Source organism: Dasypus novemcinctus, chromosome 15, assembly GCF_030445035.2.
Source record: "Dasypus novemcinctus isolate mDasNov1 chromosome 15, mDasNov1.1.hap2, whole genome shotgun sequence".
Lineage (NCBI taxonomy): Eukaryota > Metazoa > Chordata > Mammalia > Cingulata > Dasypodidae > Dasypus > Dasypus novemcinctus.
Window position 1 is genome coordinate 96,272,860 of NC_080687.1, and position 23,589 is coordinate 96,296,448.

General features: G+C 36.9%; 1 protein-coding gene across 6 annotated transcripts in view; it reads right to left on the reverse strand.

Annotated features, from left to right (window-relative positions):
* Positions 1 to 23,589, reverse strand: part of LOC101446776 (S-formylglutathione hydrolase) — a 43,523-nt gene that overhangs the window by 11,737 nt on the left and 8,197 nt on the right. For 2 of the 6 annotated variants that reach the window (XM_058276697.2, XM_058276694.2), the window contains exons 3-7: positions 11,112 to 11,222; positions 10,476 to 10,555; positions 8,096 to 8,184; positions 5,412 to 5,510; positions 4,127 to 4,251 (exon numbers count right to left, since the gene is read on the reverse strand). In XM_058276697.2, the coding sequence (XP_058132680.1) occupies positions 4,127 to 4,251; positions 5,412 to 5,510; positions 8,096 to 8,184; positions 10,476 to 10,555; positions 11,112 to 11,144 (426 nt within the window). In that variant the 5' untranslated portion in view covers positions 11,145 to 11,222. Of the gene's footprint in view, positions 1 to 4,126; positions 4,252 to 5,411; positions 5,511 to 8,095; positions 8,185 to 10,475; positions 10,620 to 11,111; positions 11,223 to 23,589 lie in introns of all 6 variants that reach the window. The other 4 variants (XM_004472863.4, XM_071208286.1, XM_004472865.4 and 1 more) reach the window with 3 other exon arrangements.

Genomic DNA, 23,589 nt, shown 5'->3' on the forward strand with positions numbered 1-23,589 from the left:
AGCATGAGGGGAAGCTAGGCTGATGAAAAATCACAGTGATGGTAGGAATTGGTTTCTTTCACCCAGATGAGCCTGCAGCCCTAGCCTAGGCTTCAGCCCCACCTCTGACAGGGAGGAACCTGGTGGGCCCTGCACCAGCCTATCCAGGTAACTGCAGGTACATTCTGCTGGCACAGACTGAGTAATCGGAAATCTACCAGGGCAAATGCAGTCATCTTGGACCTGCACTACACCTGTAGCTCCATCCCCACCCCAGGCAGGGGAGAAAGGGGTGTGAAGCTTCCATCAGTCTCTCTAGGCAACTATGGTCTAGGCCTGAACAACTTGGATTATTCCACACAGCTGGGGCTCTGTCCCTACCCCTGGCAAAGGAGAAAGTTGGGAGAATCTTCATTGGTCCCTGGGCAATGAAGGCAGCTTGAGCTTCCACAACTTAGAGCACCAACTATATCCTTGGCTCCTACTGCACAACCAGCAAAGGAGAAAGGGCAGGAAGCCATTAATTAAAGAGAAAAACTGCACCCAGAATAAATACATCTAGTAATCCAGATGCCAAGACAACAAAAAAAATTACAATATACACCAAGAAACAAGAAGCTATGGCCCAATTAAAGGAGCAAGATAAGCCTTCAGATGACAGAAAGGAGTTGAGACAACTAATCATAGATGTTCAAACAAATCTCCTTAATAAATTTAAGGATATTAAGAAGACAATGGATGAGCACAAAGAACTTGAAAGGATACACAGAAAAATAGCAGATCTTATGGGAATGAAAGGAATAAATGAAATTTAAAAAACAATGGAATAATATAATAGCAGATTTATGGAGGCAGAAGAAAGGATTGATGAGCTTGAAGAAATGGTCTCTGAAAATGAACATACAAAAGACAGATGAAGGAAAGAAAAGAAAAAAATGAATAGGGTCTCAGTGAACTAAATGACAGCAAAAGGCATGCAAACATACATGTCATGGGTGTCCCAGAAGGAGAAGAGAAGGGAAAAGGGGCAGAAGGAATATTTGAAAAAATAATGGTAGAAAATTTCACACCCTATTGAAGGACATAGATATACATGTCCAAGAAGCACAATGTACTCCCAACCAAAAATATAAATATATGTATATATATAAATAGACCAGCTCTAAGACACATATTAATCAGAATGTCAAATGCCAAAACAAAGAGAGAATTCTGAGAACAGCAAGAGAAAAGCAGTGCATAACTTATAAAGGATACCCAAGAAGATTAAGTGCTGATTTCTCACCAGAAACCATGGAGGAAAGAAGACAGTGGTATGATAATATTTAAGATACTACAAGAGAAAAACCCCTAGCCAAGAATCTTATACCTGGCAAGATTTTCTTTCAAAAATGAGGGTGAGTTTAGAATATTCAGATAAACAGAAACTGAAAAAATTTCTAACCAAGAGACCGGATTTTCAGGAAATACTAAAGGATGTGCTAGAGCCTGAAAAGAGAGGAGAAAGAGGCTGGGAAGAGAGCCTAGAAATGAAGATTATATCCATTATAGTAATTAAAAGTGTCAAAAGAGTGGTTGAAAATAAAATGTCAGATAAAATTCAAATAGGAATAAACATAACCAACCATGTAAAGCACTTATATTCAGAAAACTGAAACTCAATGTTAAAAGAAATTTAAAAAGAGCTAAATTACTGGAAGAACATTCCATGCTCACATATTGGAAGACTAAATATTAAGATGTCAATTCTATTCAAATTGATATACAGATTCAATACAAACCCCAATAAAAATTCCACCAGCATTTTTTAAAAATTGAAAACAAAATTATCAAATTTATTTGGAAGAGTAAAGGGTCCTGAATAGCCAGAAACATTTTAAAAGGAAAAGCAAACCCTTATCTCCAGAATTTAAATCATATTACCTAGCTATAGTGATAAAAACAGCATGGTACTGGCATAAAGACAGACACATAGACCAAGTGGAACTTAACTGATGGTTCAGAAACAGATTATCACACGTATGGTCAAGTGATTTTTGACTAGCCTGTCAAACCTACACAGTTCGGGCTCTTCGTTCATTCAACAAATGGTGCAGAAAGAACTGAATATCCACAGCCAAAAGAAGAAAAGAGGATTCCTGTCTCACATCTTATCCAAAAGTTAACTCAAAATGGATCAAAAACCTAAAAATAAAAGCAAGAACCATAAAGCTTCTAGAAGAAATTACAGGAAAATATCTTTAAGACCTGGTGGTAGGTGGTGGATTCTTAAAAGAGATAAGAGGAGGATTGAGATGGACTGATACTTAATGTGTAGAAGTTTTAATTAGCTTTACTGTAAAAGTGTGGAAATGCATAGAATAGATGGTAACACATAGTCACAGCTAGTTATAAATGATGGCTACAGTCACCATTTGAACTAGTCTAGGTATATAAGTGTCAACTGACAGAATGCTAGAGAATAATCTAGAAACTGAAAAGCATGGTAAACCAAGAGGTGGATGAGAATTGTGATTGATGGTAAAGATGTCCTTTGTTAACTAGAGCAAATGTGTATCACTATTACAGAGTGGTGGCAATGTGGAAAAGCATGGGAAAAATACAACTGGAGTGACCTATGGACTGTGGTTAGCAGTGATAATATAAAATTCTTGCACCTATGCCAAAGATGCACTGTGTTGATAATGGGGTAGTATGGAAAATGTGAGCCAAATGTATACTATGGATGTGTTAACAATGAGATATTATCTTTTTTTTAGTTTTGTAATATATTTTAATATTTTATCAAATTGCCTTTTTTTAAAAAGGATATATAGATCACAAAAAATGTTACATTAAAAAATATAAGAGATTCCCACATACCCACCCCCACCCCTCTACTCCTCCCATATCAACAACTTTCATCACTGTGGCACATTCATTGCATTTGGTTACTATATTTTGGAGCACTGCTGCACCTCATGGAGTACAGTTTAGAATGTAGTTTACGCTCTCCCCAGAACATTCAGTGGGTTATGGCAGGATATATAATGTCCAGCATCTGTCCCTGCAATATCATTTAGGACAACTCCAAGTCCTGAAAATGCCCCCACATAATCAGATTTTATCTTATCTGTAACAAATGTTCCACCATAGTGTAGTCTGTTGATAAAGGGGTGTTGTTTGAGAATTCTGCACATGTGCATGATTGTTTTGTAAGTTTACAACTTCTGTCATAAAAAATATTAAAAAAAAAAAATAGAGTGGGTTAGGGGAAAACATACAAAATGTAAGATAAGGACTATAATTAGTAGTATGTTTTTGACAATATTCTTTCATAATTTGTAACAAACTTCTCACAACAATGCAAGGTGCTGTGGAGGGTTGATGTATGGGACCCCTATATGATGTTATGCATGTTTGCTTTGTACATTCACAGTCTTTACTATACACTTGTTTATGTATGTTCATATATAAATGAAAAATAATAACAGGGTAGGTTGGGGGAAAATACTTTGGTTAGTAGTAATATTTTGACAATGTTCTTTAATTGTTAGTTAAAAAAGTTTAACATCAATGCAAGGTATTGATGGTAGGGTGAATTATGAGAGTCCTGTATGATGTTATGTATTTTTTTTTTGTAAGTTCACAACTGTTACTATATGTTTATGTATGCTTATGTATGAGTGATACACTTCAATAAATTTTAAAAACTGTTACATTATTGTTTCCAAATTTTATGATGCATTAAGTAAAATCATGTAAAATTTAGAAAAATGTGTGAACTGCACATACATATTACTAATTAAAGGAATGCTTGACCACTTACTGATGCTCTCTAAGCATTGATTTAGCACTATAAAATATATCCAAATGAACCACCTGTCAGGGAAACAAAAGGTTTTCTCATATACTATTATCACTAGGTATCCTGGGTAATTTAATAACCTAATTATTAAACTCTTTAAAATTGTAATTAGTATTAAACTGCAACCAATAGGACCATCATACTAGTAAACTTTGGAATTTTCATGATGATAGTTAATAAATACGGATTAAGTAGATTCAATACACCATAACCTAGTTAAAAATTCTTAGGACTGGAAGGACTGTGTCCAAAATCAAGCTCTTGGCAGTCTTCACTTAATTACAATGCAAATTAAATTACCTCTTCCGTTACATAAGAGTACATTCTATAGTTAGTCTTCCAAGGATCTTCAGTTGCATCCACATAAAAGCCAGCACCAGTGCCAAAGTCCCAGCTCTCATCTTCTCCTTTAATATTGCAGCCACCTATCAGGAAACATTTTGTGGTTTCATCAACTCAGCAGGAATGGCCCATGCTTAATAACAAACTTTTACTTGAATCTGCAAGTCCATCATTTGCATTAGGGCTGTTCACAAGTACTGTAGGCTCTCTAACTTTCCAGGCATATCAAATGCTTGTGATCAATTCACCACCTTGAACTGGAAACTTCAGACTTTAGAAATCATTTAGAACCCTTTCCCTTTCCTACTTACTGCCCACTGGGCGTTTATTGTATTTTATTTTTTAATTTATTAGGTTTTATTTTATGTACTCACTTGCAGGTAAAAAGCCAACCACTGGGATTTTGAATAGAATTATACTATGTGTGGAGTAATGTGAGACACATGACCTCTTTATAATACTCAGTCTTCTCATCCAGGAACATGGCATTTTTCCCATTTTTAATATCTTCATTTATGACTTGTAGCAAAATTTTACAGTTTTCCATGTCTTCATATTTTTAAAGTTTATCCCTAGGTATCTTTTTTTTTTTTTGAAACTATTTTGAATTCGATCTTTTATCATTCTTAACTAGACCTGTGACTGTCTTGCTTTTGTATAATATGGCTCCTGTGAAAGGCAATACACTACTTTTCAAGGCCACTCATTTAATTTCAGGCCATAAAGTTCTTAATATAAGCCAAAACTTGTCTCCTTTTAAATTCCATTTCCTGACATTTTTAGGGCTACAAAACAAGTTTCACCTATCTGATGGAATAGGTTCATAAATACTTGATATTCTCATTTCTCTAATTAAACACTCTAATCATTCATATTAAAACTAATACTTGTTTAACTGTATGACTGAAGATTAACAGATAGTTTACCTGTGGAATAGAAAAGTAATTCGCCATGTATTATATTATTCTGATATATTAATCAAGGTGCTCAAGCTCTCTGTATTTCTTTGTCTGCATCTGTAAAATGGGAACAGCAACCCTGTCCCCTGTTCTAAGTGCAATGCCATGAGTAGTGCTTACAGTGAGGAAAATGGATAGAGCGGTATTTCAGAATCAAGTCACTTCAAATATTGAGATAACAGTATGAAAGGAATTATATGATGTAATGTCTAATGATTTATACTACTTACAACATAATCTTGAGTCAGATTTTTAAAAAGGATTTATGGAACAAGAACACTTACGAGGGCTGGTATCTGGTGCAATGACGACAAGACCATGTTCTGAGGCAGCTTGATGATAACCAGACTTTGATATAAAGTTTTGTTCTGTGCAAGTTAAGCCTGAAGATAAAAAATACTGTTATCTCATGCTATACTGTGAATAGTCTATATGCTGTAAGCTTTTTATAATATAGGCAAACAAGTGCCGTATCACAGTGGCAAAGCTGCTGACAGCAACACAAACAGCTCCAGGGGAAACAGGTGGTCGTGTAAAAAGCACGGGCTTTGAATTTCAGGCAGGATCTGGTTCCAAATGCCATCCGGCCACTTTCCAGCTAACCAACGCTGGGAAAATAACTTGACTATTTTCATACTCAGTTCCTTCACTTGAAAAATGAGGCTAGTATTGCCTCTATTCTACTCAGCAGGTGGCTGGGAGGATGAACTGTAGTGACAGGAAGTAAAGAGCCTGGAGTGGTGTCTGGGACAGAGTGCAGTGAATCTGCTACAGTTCAGAGAGGAATTTGTTTTTTTTTCTAGTTCAGACAAATTCCTGGACTAAGCAGATGAGAGTAAACTCAAAGAAATGAAGACCTTCTACTGAAAACTGTTCTCAAGTGTATGAATACGGTCACTGATTAAAATCTATTTCGTCAACTCTATTTATTTTACATGAAGAGCTTTTCTTTTTTACTAACAGCTTTAAGATACAATTCACATACAATTTGCCTATTTAAAATGTACAATTTAATGATTTTTAGTACTCATTCCAGAACATTTTCCTCACTTCAAAAAGAAATTCCACACATTAGCAGTGATTCCTTGCTTCCCCCCCAAACTTCCCAACTAGATAACCTTTCAGTCTCTGTAGATTTCTCTATTCTAGACTTTTCATATAAATGGAATCATAAATTTGTGATCTTTTGTGAGTGGCTTTCACTCAGTATGATGTTCTCAAGGTTCATTCATGTTGCAGCATGTATCAATACTTCATTACTTTTTATTGCTGAATACTATTCCATTGTATGGATATACCACATTTTATTTACCCATTCATCAGTTGATGGACATTTGGGTGGTTTCCTCTTTTTCGCCAGTGTGAATAGAGCTCCTGTGAACATTGGTGTAGTAGTTTTTGTGTGGACCAGTGCTTTCATTTCTCTTGGTTATATACCTATGGCTATTTTTGATGGGTACCCTGGCTTAGGAAAGATGCATATGTCTATATCTGGATCATCTTTTAGGATTTCCGTTTGGTTGTTTCAATTTCTGCTCATTTAGCAATTTGATCAATAAAGCAATTGATCTAATCTTTCTGTTTCTGTCTTCCCTAAACTCACCAGATGTAAACCTGAAATTCTGTCATTTCTCAAGTGCATTGGTCAGGTAGTTTTAACCTTTCTTCAGAAAATCAAGCTTTAATTTCCAAGGTCTATCTGCTCTTCAGCATCTCACTAAGGAAACTGTCCTGTCACTTAATGTAAACTAACAAAAAGTTCTATTTTTTATACTCATAAAGCTCAGATGCTATCTTTTAATATATGGCCTTTGTTTTATTGTACCATTTATTACAACACATTACCACTTCCAATCTGGGTTTTCTTTTAAGCAAAAGATATGACATGAGTTGCTCTAACTAGAAACAAAATGGAAAAGCAGAAGAAAAGATTGAACACAGCTCTGGATCATAAGTCAGAAAACTTATTCAATCTCACTATTATGTGATCTTGGGCAGGATGTAACTAATCTAGGCTTTAGTTTTCTATTTGACAGATTATATGATTTCTAAGATCATCTTTAGCTACACAACACTATGATTCTAAAACAAGTATCTAATTTTGTTGTTGCTTTTGGCAATATCAATGCTCTTCTAGCAAAACAGTGCTCTTGTTCAATAACAGAAATGCTTTGCTGAGTTACAATAAGATATGGCCTTACTTTTTACCTTTTAAAATGAAATATCTATTCACATTTTTCAACTGCCATTTAGAGCTTATCCCTGATTAAACAAACGTAAGGAAGGGTTTATTAAATCAAAGCTATCAGAACCAATTTTAAGGAAACAAAATTAAAATGGCATACATTGATAAATTTAGTTTTTATGATTCTCGTATTGTTTGCTTCTGAAGATGAAGTATTACAGCTAATGAGAGAAAGGTTAGTACAAGGGTGGAAAACTCTGGTGGCAAAGCCTTATGTTCTCATAGTCCTTATGATTAAGCACCAACTAAGAAGCATTATTGGCCCTCAGTGACATAGAAGCTGTATGAAGTCCCATTCATTATTCCAGAGAGCACTGTAAGAAATTATCTGCTGTGGCTTCTAATTACCAGTGTACCAGTGTTCTGATTTCACCTGATATTTTTCTATTTAGATAGTAAAGTCCTTACAAACTCCAGAAATACTTGGGTAAGTACAAATCAGGTAAAGAACCTTTGGAAGTCCTTGCCATTGAGCTCAGAACATCACATTCTCTGCTAAATTACTGTCTAGTTGAAAAAGAAGTGAGATAAATGTAATTAAGTAGATGTGAAATTATTCTCAGGATAAAGGAACAGAGTAGATTGCCAAAGGCTCCTAAAGTCTTTTATAAATGGCTCAGAAACTATACCAAAAAGTCGAGATGTAAGGGTAAGATATGCCAGTTAAAAAGAAAAAACAAAGACAAAAACCTCATTTATAAATTTCAAATGAATAACACTTACCAGACAGCCAGTATAATGTGGGGCACTTTCCAGTTTCTGCCTTTGGTGGTAAGTACACAGCAAATCTCATCTTACAGTTCAGCTCAGCACTGTAATTTTAATGCCCACCCCACCCCACCCCCCAGAAAAGAAAATAATCAATATCCCTCCTTAGTTAAGACAGAAGCATAAAATACTTAAGCACTAAGTAAAAATAATAATAAAGATCCAAAATAAATGATTTTAATTTTCAAAATAAGTGATTCCACCAACATTTAAGGAATGTACTTTGGCCTAAATGGAAGGATAGGGCCAGTGTAAGTATACTGAACTATCTACCAACCTGTGCCTATTCTTTGCATGGCACATAAAGTCATTTTGGGTAGAATATATATAACCCTCAAGGTAGCACTAATATTAGTAAGACAAAAACTGTTCCAAAGAGATGCTGGAAATAAATCTTTTATTAAAAAAAAAAAAAAAGATCTTAAATGACATGTTTTGCTCATGGACACTAAAATGCACATCCTCAATCTGTTCTTTATCCTTAATATTTTAGCACAACTATTAATACTACAACTAGATAATAATAGCCTTATTCTACCCTCACACTTAATGGACAGTTTGGCTAAGCACAGTAGTCTTTCCTCAGAATTTTGAAATCACTGTTGCACTATTTTCTCAGTTCTAGTATTGCTGAGTTGATCTATGCCTTAAAAATTCTTAATCTTTCAATATTCATCCTTTCCCTACCCTCCGAATGTTTAAGGGTTTTCAGTCATTGTGCAGGATACAGAGGACCTTTTAAGTCTGGCAACTTAAACCTTTCAGTTTTAGGGATTCTTCTTGAATTACTTTCACACCTCTATTCCTGTTTTATGTTTCATAATTCCTAATATTTAGATGTTAGACTTCTTGAACTGGTCCTCTAACTTTCTTATCCTTTCCAATTTTCCCTTACTCTTGTTTTGGGAAAGTTCATCTTTATCAACTAACCCTTCTATTGTGTTTTGTCATTTCTACTCCATATTTTAAATTTCTGGACTCCTTTTGTTCTTGGATATTTTTAAGAGGATCCTCTTCTGATGTCACAGGTCCAATATCTTCACTAATAACTTTAATATTAATAACAGTACTTTTGAAGTCTGTCTCCTTGCACAATCTATTCATCAAAGTTCCTTTTTCCTTTTCTAATCTCTGTCTTTTGTATTTTGGCTTTATACAAATATCTAGTGATCTTTAGCAGTCTACTCTTTTTAAGAGTGAAACACTAAAATCTTACTGAAAGCCCTATGCCTGGGTGGGGTGGGGGCAGGTTATCCATCATGGGCTTCACTGCAGGTTACAGTCTAGCTGGACTGTTTTATTAGAAAGCTCTCAGTAACAGTACCTTGAGGTTTCTTCTTTGGGCTAGCCAGATTTCCCCAGGAAGACTCTTTCAGAAAGGTATGAGTCTAACTCCCCAAATTCTAGAAGCTGAGTAGCAGAGGACTGGGAAGTCTCTATATTCAGTGTACAAACTTCACCTATCTTGCTATCTGGAGTATAAGTATACCCCCCACCAACTGCATGGGGTATTCCCCAGGACAGAGAATCTCTGTTTACCTTCTCAAGAGATAAATCTCCAATCTTCTGCCAGAGCTGGGGAGAGGTATTAGCCTGGCTGTACAGACAGCTGAGTTGATCTAGGGTCTATCTGCTTTTTAAAACAGACTTTCAACTTATCTTCCTTTTTCTTAGCTTCATTTTTGTCCTTAAGTGCAGGTGTACATGGTGCCTACAATTCCCAAGGCTTTCTATAAATTGTGTCATTTCTCTGCTTTCTCTTGCTTTTTAGAATTTACTTTCTAGGTCCTGCTAAGTCATGGAATGCAGTCCATCTGTATATCTGCTTCTAAAATAGTTCTTAGCTCCTCCCACTGTTTTTTTTTTTTCCTTTTTTGCCTCTGTGGGTATGGGCATGGGGGTGTGTTGGCCTGAGTATTTTTAATCTTCCTTTACTTAATGCTGAGATAGTCAGGTTGGGAGGCAGCAGAGGTTAAATGTGTATGCTTAACCTACCATCTTTATTTAAAAATCCAGGTGTCTTTTCTACCTTGAAAGATCCCCAAGAAAGGAAGATGCTCCCAGAATTTTTCCTGGCAACATAGGTCTTTCGTAAAGTTTCAAAAAAATGTAAAGTCAAAGCCTGAAGACAATTCTCCTTTCTGGCTCCCCCTAGCCTCACACAGTTGAATTTAGCTCTGGTGAAATTGTCAAATAGGTAACAATAGTGAAAAAGCAAGCAGGTTTAAAGTAAGATGATATATCACAATACAAAGATAAGTATTTGGTTAAAAGGAGAACAGAACAAACAACACAATAAGAGTTATCTAAAATTTTTATAACTTTTAATAGTTACCTGTCATGTTCAAACACTTTCTGTAATCCTCCAAAGCACTTGTTGCTGGAAATCTGTTTCAATGCCATTGCCATTTTCTCCTTTTAATGAAGATTGATCTCATTAATTTCTAGAGAACTAGGTCCTGAAAAGCTTGAAACAAAACTGTTTTGAGAAAAATTATTTGAATGTACAACTGTTTCCACCTGAACTGTTTCTTCAAATGCTATTTTTGTGGGCACACAATATTAAGAAATGAACTTAGACACACATAAATTTGCTACCTACTTTAGAAAACTTTAATACTTATCAGTCATTTATTAACAAGCTTTTCTGTTGTAGAGACTGCCCGATTTTTTGAAAGAAAGAGCTGAATGTAAATAATTCAAGCTACTAATTGATTACTTTAACCTTAGAAGATTAAAAATTGTTTATAGTCTAACTGGCAAGGACAAAAAGAAGTCAAAGTCAAGAAAGTGGCATGCTCAATTATGGCTGATTTTGAACGTAAGGAAAATGACATGCCAATATAATTATGATAATAGTAACAGCTAATATTCATTGAATACTTAAGATGAAGCAGGTACCTTTTTATATGCCAAACCAGGTCAAATTACTTATCCAATTCAAGTTTTTGAAGAGGAAGTGATACTCAACTTTTATATCAGGGGTTCTTAACTTTTGTTCCATGGACCCCTTTGCCAGTCACGTGAAAACCATGGACTCCTTCTCAGGATGTAGTGGCAGATAGTTTTATGACACTCAACACTGTAGGGAAATGGCCGGAGGTTAAAATGTTTCCATAATGCAAATAAGGATATAGGCTTTAGAACATCAGGTCCTTTCAGGACAAAACGCTGTCCTGAACAACCTGGAATTCTTTGCAGAAAGAAACATTTAAACCTTGTACGGCATACATGGGAAAAATGTAGACGTGATTGCTCTGGCATAATGTTATCTAAAGAATAAAAAAGTAACTATACTCCCACCTCTGAGATATTCAATAAATAAAATGTGGAAGCTTGGGTCGAGGCTTTTATTCCTTGAGGCTTTGAATCCTGTTACCATCTTTTCTTATTCTTCTGTCTCTTTCTTAAGTTCTGTGGTGCCTCCCCTACAAGCCATTCCTTATGTTGAGCTGGTCTCAACATCTGATGCCAAAGTGGGACTTGAAAGCTTGAATAGAAGGATCACTGGAGCGATACCAAAATTGGTGTAACATCGCAGAGCCCCAAGCGAGGATCCTGAGCCTGAAGACTTTAATTGATAAGGACACCCTCAGGTATTTTAAACAGGGTTACAATGGGAAATGGAGATAGTACAACTAAGTATCGTCCTTCTGTCTCCTGAAACAGCTCCTTAAAGCTGGGGAAGCTAAAGCTAGTGGGTCCCATATTATGGAACTTTTACAGGTTGTTGAGGCTCACTGTTCATGGTTCCCAACATTGGGCATTTTAGAATTAACTGATTGGGAATGAGTTGGTAAGGAATTTTTAAAAAATTACATGTTCCAGGGGCTTCCATTCCTCTTACTATCTGGCCTACATGGACGATTATTAAGTCTGTCCTAGAACCTTTACAAACAGATGATGAAGAAGATGAAGAAAAAAAATAATTTCTAAAGGTTTTGATTCTAAACTATCTTTGCCTGTACCCTCTCCATTAATTAATTTTGAGGAAGCTGGTCACCGTCTCTTCCCCCTTACACCTGTGCCTAGAAATATCCAGCATAAATTATCCTCTTTACAAAAGGGAATCTTGCAGGCTAGAATGGAGGGAAACCATGTTGAGCCACTTGTGCAAGGAAAGGTTAACTCACAAATAAAACATTCTGCAAGGCAGAAGTGCTAAATAAGGCCCTTGTTAGTGAAATCATGCTTTAAGAAAACTCTCTGTGAAAGTGTTGACTAGGATAAGGAAAATATTCTGGCAGCAACTGTGCAAATCCCTGCTGCCTACATGATAATGTGGCTGTGGGCTAGTGGATGCTGATAGAATTAAACCTCTGGAAGAGGAGGAAAACATGGCAACATCTGTGTTGTTTTGTTTCCATGCTGATTCTGATTGGGCCTATTTAGCAAAATTAATAAAAGTAGTACAAAATTTTTATCAAGGTGCTAAAAGGAATTTTCAGTTTTGAATCAACAGCTTACTCCTGAACTTCAAGTCTCAGTGTAGTCTTAAAGACTACACATTAAAAAATGTGTATTAACTGCCTGTCTAAACTGCTACATAAAAGCTTAACTATATTTATGCTGTTCAAGTTATCTTAACTGGTTGCTGATTACTAGTAAAAGTGTTTTGAAGAACAAGCTTGAATGTTATAGGCAACATGTATTCCAGAAGAAATCTTTTTTTAAAAAATTTATTTATTTATTTCTCTCCCTTCCCCCCTCACCCCGCCCCAGTTGTCTGTTCTCTGTGTCCACCTGCTGCACGTCCTTCCCTGGCCACTTCCGTTGTTGTCAGCAGCATGGGAATCTTAAAATCTAAGATGTGAAATGATGGCGAGCTTAAAAACAGCTATACCAAAAAAGTACGAATTATGAGTCAAATTGTAAACTTTATGTTTCTGTTGGTATGTTGTAACTGTTTTTGTGTTTTTCTGTTTGTTCAGTGTCAGTGTATATTTTGATACCTTCAGATGGTAATATAAATTGATAAAAATTTCTAAAAGAACTCCATTCGAATGGCCAAAAATTAAATTTAAGTGCTTCTATTAATACGTAAGTCTGAATGTTAATAAGATCTCTACAATGATAAAAATTGTAAGTCTTGGTTAATGAAATTACTATAAGTCTCTTCATAATAAATAGTTCTTGCCTAAATTAAAATGAGTTTATTTTTCTTCACAGGATAAAAGGAAAGATGTAAAACTTAAATGAATATTAAAGAAGGTAAAAAGTTTGTGGGAGTGCTGATTGAAATTTAATAAGTTTGTTCAAAAAAGTGTTTTGCCCTAAAATAAGATGGCTAGTTTCATAAAATCAAAATGGAGATATGCAGAACAAAACTTGAATGTATATGGCAAGTTGTAGAAGGTACTGTGGTACATTAAGTAAAGGAATATGTTCTGTGAAAGTGAAATTTGTCTTAAAATAGAATAATTATAGCTTATATGGTTATAAATAATTATAAGAAGTTTGTGGAGGAATTGTTTGAATTAAAGTGTTTAAATGGCTAATTCCAAGAAGTCATTATTAAACAAAAACTGAATTAATAATAACAAGTAATTTTATAACAGGAAAACATGTTGGCAGTCAGCCTCCCCTGCCAACTTGTTTCTAAAAGACTGTTTCTAGTATTGCATGCTACTAGGTATTTGAAATAAAGAAAAGTTATATATCTTTTCTATATATCTTTTCTATATATCTTATACATCTTGCATATAACCAAGATGAATCATTATTTTAATGGTAATTATATGTTGTAAAAGTTTTGACTGGAGACAGTTTCCACAATCATTTTGGTAACTTAAGTATGTAGGGTGTATAGTTTCCAAAATCATTTTGGTAATTTATGTATATAGGGTGTATAGAATGTGTTTTTATTATTATGGAAACAGAAAATAATTTTGTCCTAAGATAAAATCATTGGTTATTAAGAAAGAGTAGAATGTGGAACAAAATCTGAATGAATACAGAAAATGAAGAAGGTTCATGGAAAAGGAATTTTTATGGTTAAAGTTGAGTAAGATTTGATAGGCCTATTTATAATGTTTTAAAAGCTTTAGTATCAAATAGTATACTAATACAAAGTTAAATTTTGTTATTTCTCAAATTTCTCAAGTCATTAACCTGTTTTAGTAAAAGTTTATAAAGAGTTTTTCTCCTGAATAATCAGCATACAAAGAAAGTCTGTTTTATCAAAATAGCTTCTTGTGCTTTAACCTTATTGTTTCCTTGGTTGTTTTAAAAAGAAACAAGTCTTGTCACTTTTAAAGGAAGATAATGTTCAAACCTGCTTTCTCAAAGTCAAATCCTGAAAAGTATCTTTTTATTCCAAACTATTACAAAAGATTTGTTCTTTTACCTTGAAAAAATTAAAGTAATAAAATAGTTAAGTTCCTTTAATATGTTGTAAGTTGAATGGAAAGTGTTTAAAAGTATTATAAAATTAAAAGGGATTCTATAACCCTCTGTTAATTAGAGTTGTATGAGTAAAGTTCATATTAATAAAGAGTGTATAAAATTCCTGGAAATTTACCATTGTTTAAGTATAATATTAGACAAAAGTACAATGCTGTTAATCATGGTTGTAATTATTTTTTTAAAAAATGTCACAAAAACAACCACATCGTAAATTAAAGTAACACCACTGCTGTATGCAGCAGTCCCAAATATTGCTAGTTTGTTGCAAGAAATATCCAACTGTGTCACTATCACTTTGTTTTAAAACTTAAGACTTTCTTTAGTATCTTCTTTTTTTTTTTAATTGACTTTGTAATAATATTACATTAAAAATATATATATATATGAGGTCCCATTCAACCCCACCACCCCCACCCCACCTCTCCCCCCCAGCAACACTCGTTCCCATCATCATGACACATCCATTGCATTTGGTAAGTACATCTTTGGGCACCTCTGCACCTCATGGTCAATGGTCCACATCATGGCCAAGCCAACCTGCATCCCCCTATCTGTGGAAAACCCAACAATGGACTTTTGCAGTGCTTCCCAAAGGCTGTGTGCATAGCCCAACCATCTTCCCTGGCATGGTGGCAAAAAAGTCTGGCTAGGTAGAGGAAATAAATGGCTGAAACCCTACCGATGCCATTATGTTAACCAGTAATCCTTTTTTCAGAATTAAAAGAAACATCAGAGACAATAGTATCTTAAGAGCCTAAAATAGGCAAACAACTGGTACAGGCTGCAAGGTCCCTGCTGCTCTATCAAATTCTTAAATGTTGTTCAGTTGGGTAAGACAAAAACTATACCCTCTGCTGTAACTGATAGGGTACAATGTTTTCTCATGTTAATGGAGTTTGAAATATTGTTGGAATACTAAATATCTTTCATCCCTCACTTAGCTCAAATTCTAAAACCATTGTATGTGTTAATTGGGAAAAGTCCTTCATGGGAGTAGGAGAACCTCCAGCAGGCCTGCTTTAAAAAATAAAAAATAAAAAGGAGAAGGTGGACATTGACTTAGCCTGTGAATTAGATGTGGCCACTACCAATATTGGCTTTGGGTGGAGTTTGTGGCAAAGGCAACATTCTAAACAAGCATCCTTTGGGTTTTAGTCACAATTCTGGGAAGGGGCCAAAAGTACAATATAAAAAAGCAATTGTGTGCAGCATAGGAAGCCCTACTGAAAGTGAAAGATCTAACCCAACAGTGTCTGGTCACTCTGAAGACTGCCATCCCTATCTAGGGGTGGATTACAAATACTAAAAACAAGACAGAAACAATGGACTGTTGTGAATCACCCTCTCTGGTGGAGAGATCTGTGGAAGAACATCTGGGACGCCTGCCAGCAGTGACAGGTAACTGTTTATCACGTCCCTGCCTACTCCTGTAACATCCCTTTCAGGACTGTTGAGGCAGATGCCCTCATGAAGATCCAGAGCCATACCACTGAGACCTGAGAAGCAGCAGAGTGGCTCCACCAGAAAGGCAAACATCACAGATACCAAACTTTGTGGTGCCTAGTCCAGCACACTCAGCTGCCTGTTACTTGCCAACAGCTCATGGACATCACCCATGAGTGTCCTTCATGCTCACTCCAATGACGGTGACATCGGACCCCTCCTACTCTTGGGAGGGATGAGGTATGCTTTCATTGCTGCAGACACTGCATCAGGGACTCATAACAAGCCATCCATTATTTTCTGCCTAAAAAATGAACCCTCACAACAATGGACTAAGTTTAAATTCAGCACTGAGTTGTGGCCCCAGGTCCAGCAAAGATGCTAACAGCAAGATAAATGAAGGCACTGAAATTATGAGTTAAAGTGCCAGCTGCCCCATAGTCCAAGAGGGGAAGTAATAATAATTTGTTGTTGCCTATGCCTCAAACTATACAAATTGGGGAAAATTAGGTCATTTTTGATGGAGTACTCGCTTTGCTGGTTGGGAATCTCAAGCCCGTAAGAAATGAAAGTCTTTTCATTAAATGTCTGCTAGTTGGAAGTCTTATTGTTTGTTGTTATATACTCTACTGCAGTTATGGATTATGTATAAAATGCAGTCTTGAGCTTGGGAGAAGAATTATAAACTGTAAATATGCACTTATGCCTAAAATGCAATCGGAATATATCTGATTTTTGTATGATCCCCTATGTATATAATAGCAATGATATTCCTTGGGAAGCAGTGAAACGTCATTTGCATGGCCATAGAGACAATTTAAGCTTGGATATTTTTCAATTACAAGTCCAAGTAACAAGCGTTCAACATGCTCACTTCCAACTGCTTCCTGCCTCACAAACTATGATAGGAATTGTGGATGGATTAAAATCCCTGAACCCTATGATATGGATTAAGAGTTAGGGAGGGGATATTTTTGGAGGTATATTAATTATCTGTTCCTGTCTGTTTTGTATGTGTTTAGTTCTCAGATGCACGCTATACACCCTCTGGGGATTAATACAAGAAACCGCCTTAGCTGTATTCATTACTTGGCAAAAACAAAAAGGGGGAAATGTGGAGAAATGGCCAGAGGTTACAATGTTTACATAATGCAAATGAGGGTACCGACCTTAGACTATCAGGTCCTTTCAGTACGGAACACTGTCCTGAACAACCCATAATTGTTTGCAGAAACATTTAAACCTTGCACAGTATACATAGGAAAAATGTGGACACAATTGCTCTGGCATAATGTTATCTAAAGAATAAAAAAGTAACTATACTCCCATCCCTGAAATATTCAATAAATATGATGTGGAAGCTTGGGTTGAGGCTCTTAGTCCTTGAATCTTTGAGGTCCCTATTCCCATCTTTTCTTAATTCTTGTGTCTCTTTCTTAAGTTCTGTGGCGCCTCCCATTCTAGCCGTTCCTTATGTTGAGCTGGTCTTAACACAACACTGGCATGTCTTTAAATTTTAGGATTATTCAAAGTTATATTTTAAAACTTTCCCATAATTTCAATACATGATAACCTAACACGGTTCAACATGTGTTCAAGTGGTCATTTTCGGCAAATGTTTAGAAATTCGAGTTTTCTTATGGCATCATAAAACTATCTCTGCATCCTTATCCATCTTTTTTGCAGGCAGTTATTCACTACACTCAGAACACGCTACATCAAAATAAAAATCATACCAAGTCCACACTATACTGTGTATTATTTAATAAACATCACACCCGTACCAACATGTCCCCCCAAGAATGTTTTTAAATGCATAAAATAAAATTGTAAAGGAAATCAGTTACATATATTGAAATAGAGTTACTAAAATAAAAAACATGCTAAAATACTATACATGTTTTTCTTTCTTAACACATTAAATAATAATACAATACATCCAAAATATAGGAAAGTTAAAGTTAAATTTTATTTTTTAAAGACAAGCCAAGGTGCAGACTGTTGTTTGTCTTAAGTAAGAACATTAAACCTTGGTGCAGTATTTGACAAGGCAACACGCGTATCATGTTGGACATCTAATCGAGTTGAGTTTTTTCAATTCAGGCTCATGGACCCCTTGAAATCTTTCCATGGACCCTTTGGGGGTCTGTGTACCCCTGGTTAAGAACCCCTGCTTCAGATCAACAATACTTTTAAAATTCACTAGGTAGGCATGGATTTACCCTGCAGCATGCAGCAACCATGTCTGGAAATACATACTGTTTTTCTTTTATTTTTTCTTAATAAACTCTTTACTCCCTTGCCTGCCCTGTGGTGTGTTCTTAAATTCTTTTATGAGACATAGCCAGGAACCTAGCCCAGAATGCAGGGTTCAGCTAACATATCTGCTACAAAGAGGCAAGTAATGCTCCCTGATACTCAACTAAGATTGGTGAGTTGTTTTTGTTTTATTTTTAATTAATTTATGGAAACATATCACCCACACACAAACATATAAACCAAACATACATAAACAAGTGTATAGTAATAGTTGTGAACTTATAAAATAAACATATATAACACCATATAGGACTCTCATAACTCACCCTACCACCAACACTTTATATTGTTGTTAAACCTTGTTAACTAATGACTAAAGAGCATTGTCAAAGCATTACTACCAACCATTTTCCCCCAACCCTCCCTATTATCTTTATGTCATTTATATATGAACATACATAAACAATTAAGTGTATAGTAAAAGTTGTGACCTTACAAAGCAAACATGCATAACATCAAACAAGGGTCCCATACATCAACCCTCCACCAACACCTTGTATTGTGAGATATTTGTTACAAGTTAGAAAAGAATATCGTCAAAATCTTACTATTAATTATAGTCCTTATCTTACAATGGTGTGTTTTTCCCCCAACACACCTTATTATTATTTTTAAAATATATATATTTTTTATGACAGAAGTTGTAAACTTATAAAACAATCATGCACATACACAGAATTCCCAAGCAACACCCCTCTATCAACACACCACTCTGTGGTGGAACATTTGTTACAGATAAGATAATATCATCCGATTGTTACCATGTCCATAAAATACATTTGGCTCACATTTTCCATACTGCCCCATTATCAACAAAAGTACATCTTGGGCATAGATGCAAAAATATTATATCATTTCTGCTAACCACAGTCCATAGGTCATTCCAGTTGTATTTTTCCCATGTGTTCCCAACAACCTGCAGTAGTGATATACATTTGCTCTAGCTCACAAAGGACACTCTTGCATCTGTACCATCAACCACAATTCTCATTCACCACTTGGTTTACTATTCAGTTCCTAGATTATTTTCTAGCATTCTGTCAATTGGCATTACCATTCCTAGACTACCATTTTCAGCCACATCCCTATTATAAACTAGCTATTACTATTTTTACCATCCATTCTATACATTTCCACACTTTTACAGTAAAGCTAATTAAAACTTCTACATATATTAAACAACAGTAGTCCATCTCAGTACTTATCTCCATTCAGAATTCACCACCTACCACCAGGTCTTGAAGATATTGTCCTACAATTTCTTTTAGAAGTTTTACGGTTCTTGCTTTTATTTTTTGGTTTTTGATCTATTTTGAGTTAATTTTTGGATAAGGTGTGAGATAGAGGTCTTCTTTCCTTCTTTTGGCTATAGATATCCAGTTCTTTCAGCACCATTTTGCTGAATGGACTGTTCTCTCCGAGCTGTGTGGGTTTAAGAGGCTAGTAAAAAATCACTTGACCATACATGTGCAGGTCTGTTTTTGAGCCATCAATTTGGCTCCACTGGTCTATGTATCTGTCTTTATGTCAGTACCATGCTGTTTTTACCACTATAGCTTGGTAATATGATTTAAAGTCCAGAGATAAGGGTTCACTTTTCCCTTTATGATGTTTCTGGCTATTCAGTACCCCTTACCCTTCCAAATAAATTTGCTAATAGTGTTTTCAATTTTTTTTTTTAAATGCTGGTGGAATTTTTATCATGGTCGCATTGAATCTGTTTGTCAATTTGAGTAGAACTGACATCTTAATGATATTTACTCTTCCAATCCATGAGCATGGAATGTTTGTCCAGTTATTTAGGACTTTTTAAATTTCTTTTAACATTGTGTTGCAGTTTTCTGAATACAAGTGCTTTACAACGTTGGTTAAGTTTATTCCAGACTATTTGAGTTTTATCTATCATATTTATTTTCACCACTCTTTTGACACTTTTAATTACTTTTATTGATATAATCTTTATTTCTAGACTTTCTTCCAGGTCTCTCTCTCCTCCCTTTTTTTTTCAGGCTCTAGCATACCCTTTAGTATTTCCTGAAAATCTGGTCTCTTGCTTAGAAATTCTCTCAGTTTCTGTTTATCTGTGAATATTCTAATCTTGCCCTTATTTTTGAAAGACTGTCTGGATATAAAATTCTTGGCTGGAAGTTTTTCTCTCATAGTATCTTAAATATATCAGACCACTGTCTTCTTGCCTCCATGGTTTCTGGTGAGAAATCAGCACTTAAAATTATTGGGTATCCCTTATATGTTATGCATTGCTTTTCTCTTGCTGCTCTCATAATTCTCTGTCTTTGGCATTTGACATTCTGATGAGTATGTGTCGTGGAGTTGGTCTATTTGGATTTTTTTGGATGAGAGTATGTTGTGCTTCTTGGACATGGATATCTGTGTCCTTCAATAGGGTTGGGAAATTTTCTACATTATTTCTTTAAATATTTCTTCTGCCCCTTTTCCCTTCTCTTCTCCTTCTGGGACACCCATGACACATATGTTTGTGCATCTCTGGCTGTCATTTAATTCCCTGAGAATTGTTCAATTTTTTCTTTTTATTCATCTGTTACTTTGTATGTTCACTTTCAAAGGCCATTTTTTCAGGTTCACCAATCCTTCTTCTGCCTCCTCAAATCTGCTATTAAATGGTTCCAATTTTTAAACAAATTTCATTTCCATATGATCTGCTATTTTTCTATGCATGCTTTCAAATTCTTCTTTGTGCTTATCCAGTGTCTTCTTAAAATCCTTAATCTCTTTAGCCATCTCATTGAATTTATTAAGGAGATAATCTATGATTAGTTGTCTCAACTCCTTTAGGTCATCTGGAGGCTTATCTTTTTCCTTTAACTGGGCTATAGCTTCCTGTTTCTTGGTGTGGATTGTAATTTTTGGTTGGTGTCTTCACATCTGGATTATTATTTATTCTGGGTGAAGTTTTTCTCTTTAGTTTAGGGCTTCCTGTCCTTTCTCCCTTGCTGGTTGTGAAGTAGGAGCCAAGGATGTAATTGGTGCTATAAACTGTGGAGGCCCATAAACTGTGGGCCTCATTGCCCCAGGGACAGAAGAAGCTTCTCCCAACTTTCTCCTTTCCCAGTGGTAGGGACAGAGTCACAGTTGTGTGGAATAATCCAAGTCATGCAGGCCTAGACTGTGGTTGCCCAGAGAGACTGATGAAGCTTCATGCCCCTTTCTCCCCTGCCTGGGGCATGGATGGAGCTGCAGGTGTGGGCAGCAATCTATGCAGTGCAGGTCCAAGATGACCACAGTTGCCCCAGTAGACTATTAATTATTCAGTTTGTGCCAGCCAAAGGAACCCTTAGTTACCTGGATAGAGTGTTGCTGAACTAGCCAGCCTCCTCCCTGCCAGAGGTGGGATTGAAGGCCTAGGCTAGGGCTGCAGGCAAAAGCCTGCAGGTGATCCAGGTAAAAGAATTCAGTTCCTACGGTCACTGTGATATTGCTCAGGCTGGCTTCCCCTCATGCTGGGGGTGGAGTCAAAATGGCAGCAATGGGCTCCTTTCCGACTTAGACAAATTCACACCCCAGCTGGTCCAAGGGTTATTCCTTAGCCATCTGAGTCCACCAATCAGTAGCCGAAATTGGCAGCCAACTGTCTCCTTCCCTGTTTTTGGGACATGGAGCTTCCAATTCCAGCACAGAACAGCTCCTGGGGTGGCTTGCACCACCAGAGTATGACAATCACTGCCCTCTGAGGCTTGGCTGGTAATTTCCTGGAGAGGCTGGTGCAGGTCCCTGCAGCTTTCTTCCTGTCAGAGGTAGCATTGGGGCCTAGGCTAGAGCTGCCATCTGATCTGGGTGGGAAGAAGCTGGTCCCCACCAGCAATGGGATTCTCGGTCCGCCCCGCTTCCCCTTGTGCCAGGTGCAGAGTTAAGATGGCGGCTCCTGGCCCCTTTCTGACCTGGAGAGGCTCAAACTTCAGCTGTTCTCAGGATTATGCTTTAGCCTGATGAATTTATTCATCAATAGCTGAAATTGGTGCCCATCTGTCTCTTCCTCCCCCATTTTTGGGAAGTGGAGCTTTCAGTTCCAGCCACGGAACAGCTCCCAAGGCAGCTTGTGCCTCCAGTGGAAGGAGGATGGGCACTGGCCTCCGGGGTGTGGAGGACTCTACTTATGAGTCTTCTCTGCAGATGGGCAGTATCTTTCTTCCATTCCTTCAAGGATGTGGCAGGTTGCCCTTCTGGCCTCCTGAAGCCCCCAAACAGGTGCTTCAGCCAGTTCCAGAGAGCTCTGGGTGTTTACTAACTGCCCTGTAGCAGGAGCTGACTCTAGGAGTGCCTTACTCCACTGCCATCTTGTTCAGATTGGTGAGTTTTTAATTAAAGCCTATCTCTGCCCTCCTGTGTCTGTGCCCAACACTCTCACCCCTTACTCAGCCCCTAGGAAGCCCTGAGATTCCTGTTAATCCATTACCTCTGGGGACTCTGAGGCTCTTTACCTTACAAGCTACAGATCAGTCTTTGCTTAACATCAAGTTTAACTGCAAAAATCGGTTCCCAGCAGTGACCAAAAAATAAGCTCTCTCTCATGGCCACTTTCTAAGATCTCTGTAAGAGCAGGCCAAAGGAAAGGTCCCTAGCCATTCTCTTTCCTAGTAGGAAAGCCCTGCTTGGAAGCTTCAGTCTGGGAACTGGACCCAGATGTCTCCCAAGACCTCTAAGTCTCTGGGGATGCCCAGAGCAAATAAGACTCCCGATCCCTGGAACATGAGGACAGCGAGCAGCGCTCCCAACCTCCAGGATGCTGGCTCGGTGAGCAATCCGTTCAGTCAGGTCTAGCAAAGGGACTCCACCAAGACTGATGAATGCACTTATCCTCCCCTAGGATAATGGGTTGCCTCTCCAGCATTCCAGCTGACTCCCCATTGTGGGGTCTTCTCAGGAATTGGGATAACCTGCCTCTTGATGGAAGGTTAGAAAGGAAGATGCTACTCTTCTCCTTCCACACCTTGGGGCTGGAGTACAGCCAAGAATGGGTTCTTCATGGAACACTAAATTCCAGCTAAATCTGTGTAAGAGGAAAGAAGGGGACAGGTAGACCTGAGGGCCAGAGACCAAGTAGTCATGTCTCCTCAAGGGGATGAGGAAATCCATTACTAAAGTGGTCAATTTTTAAAAGCTCAAGGAAATTACTCAGAGGCAGAATCTAAAAACCCAGTCTTATTTCAAGGAAAGCTGGTAGAGGCAATAAAATACCCTCTGGTAGTTCCTATCTTCTAGGAAAGCTAGTCTGCCTCGGATATCCATAGAAAGCTGTAAAAACT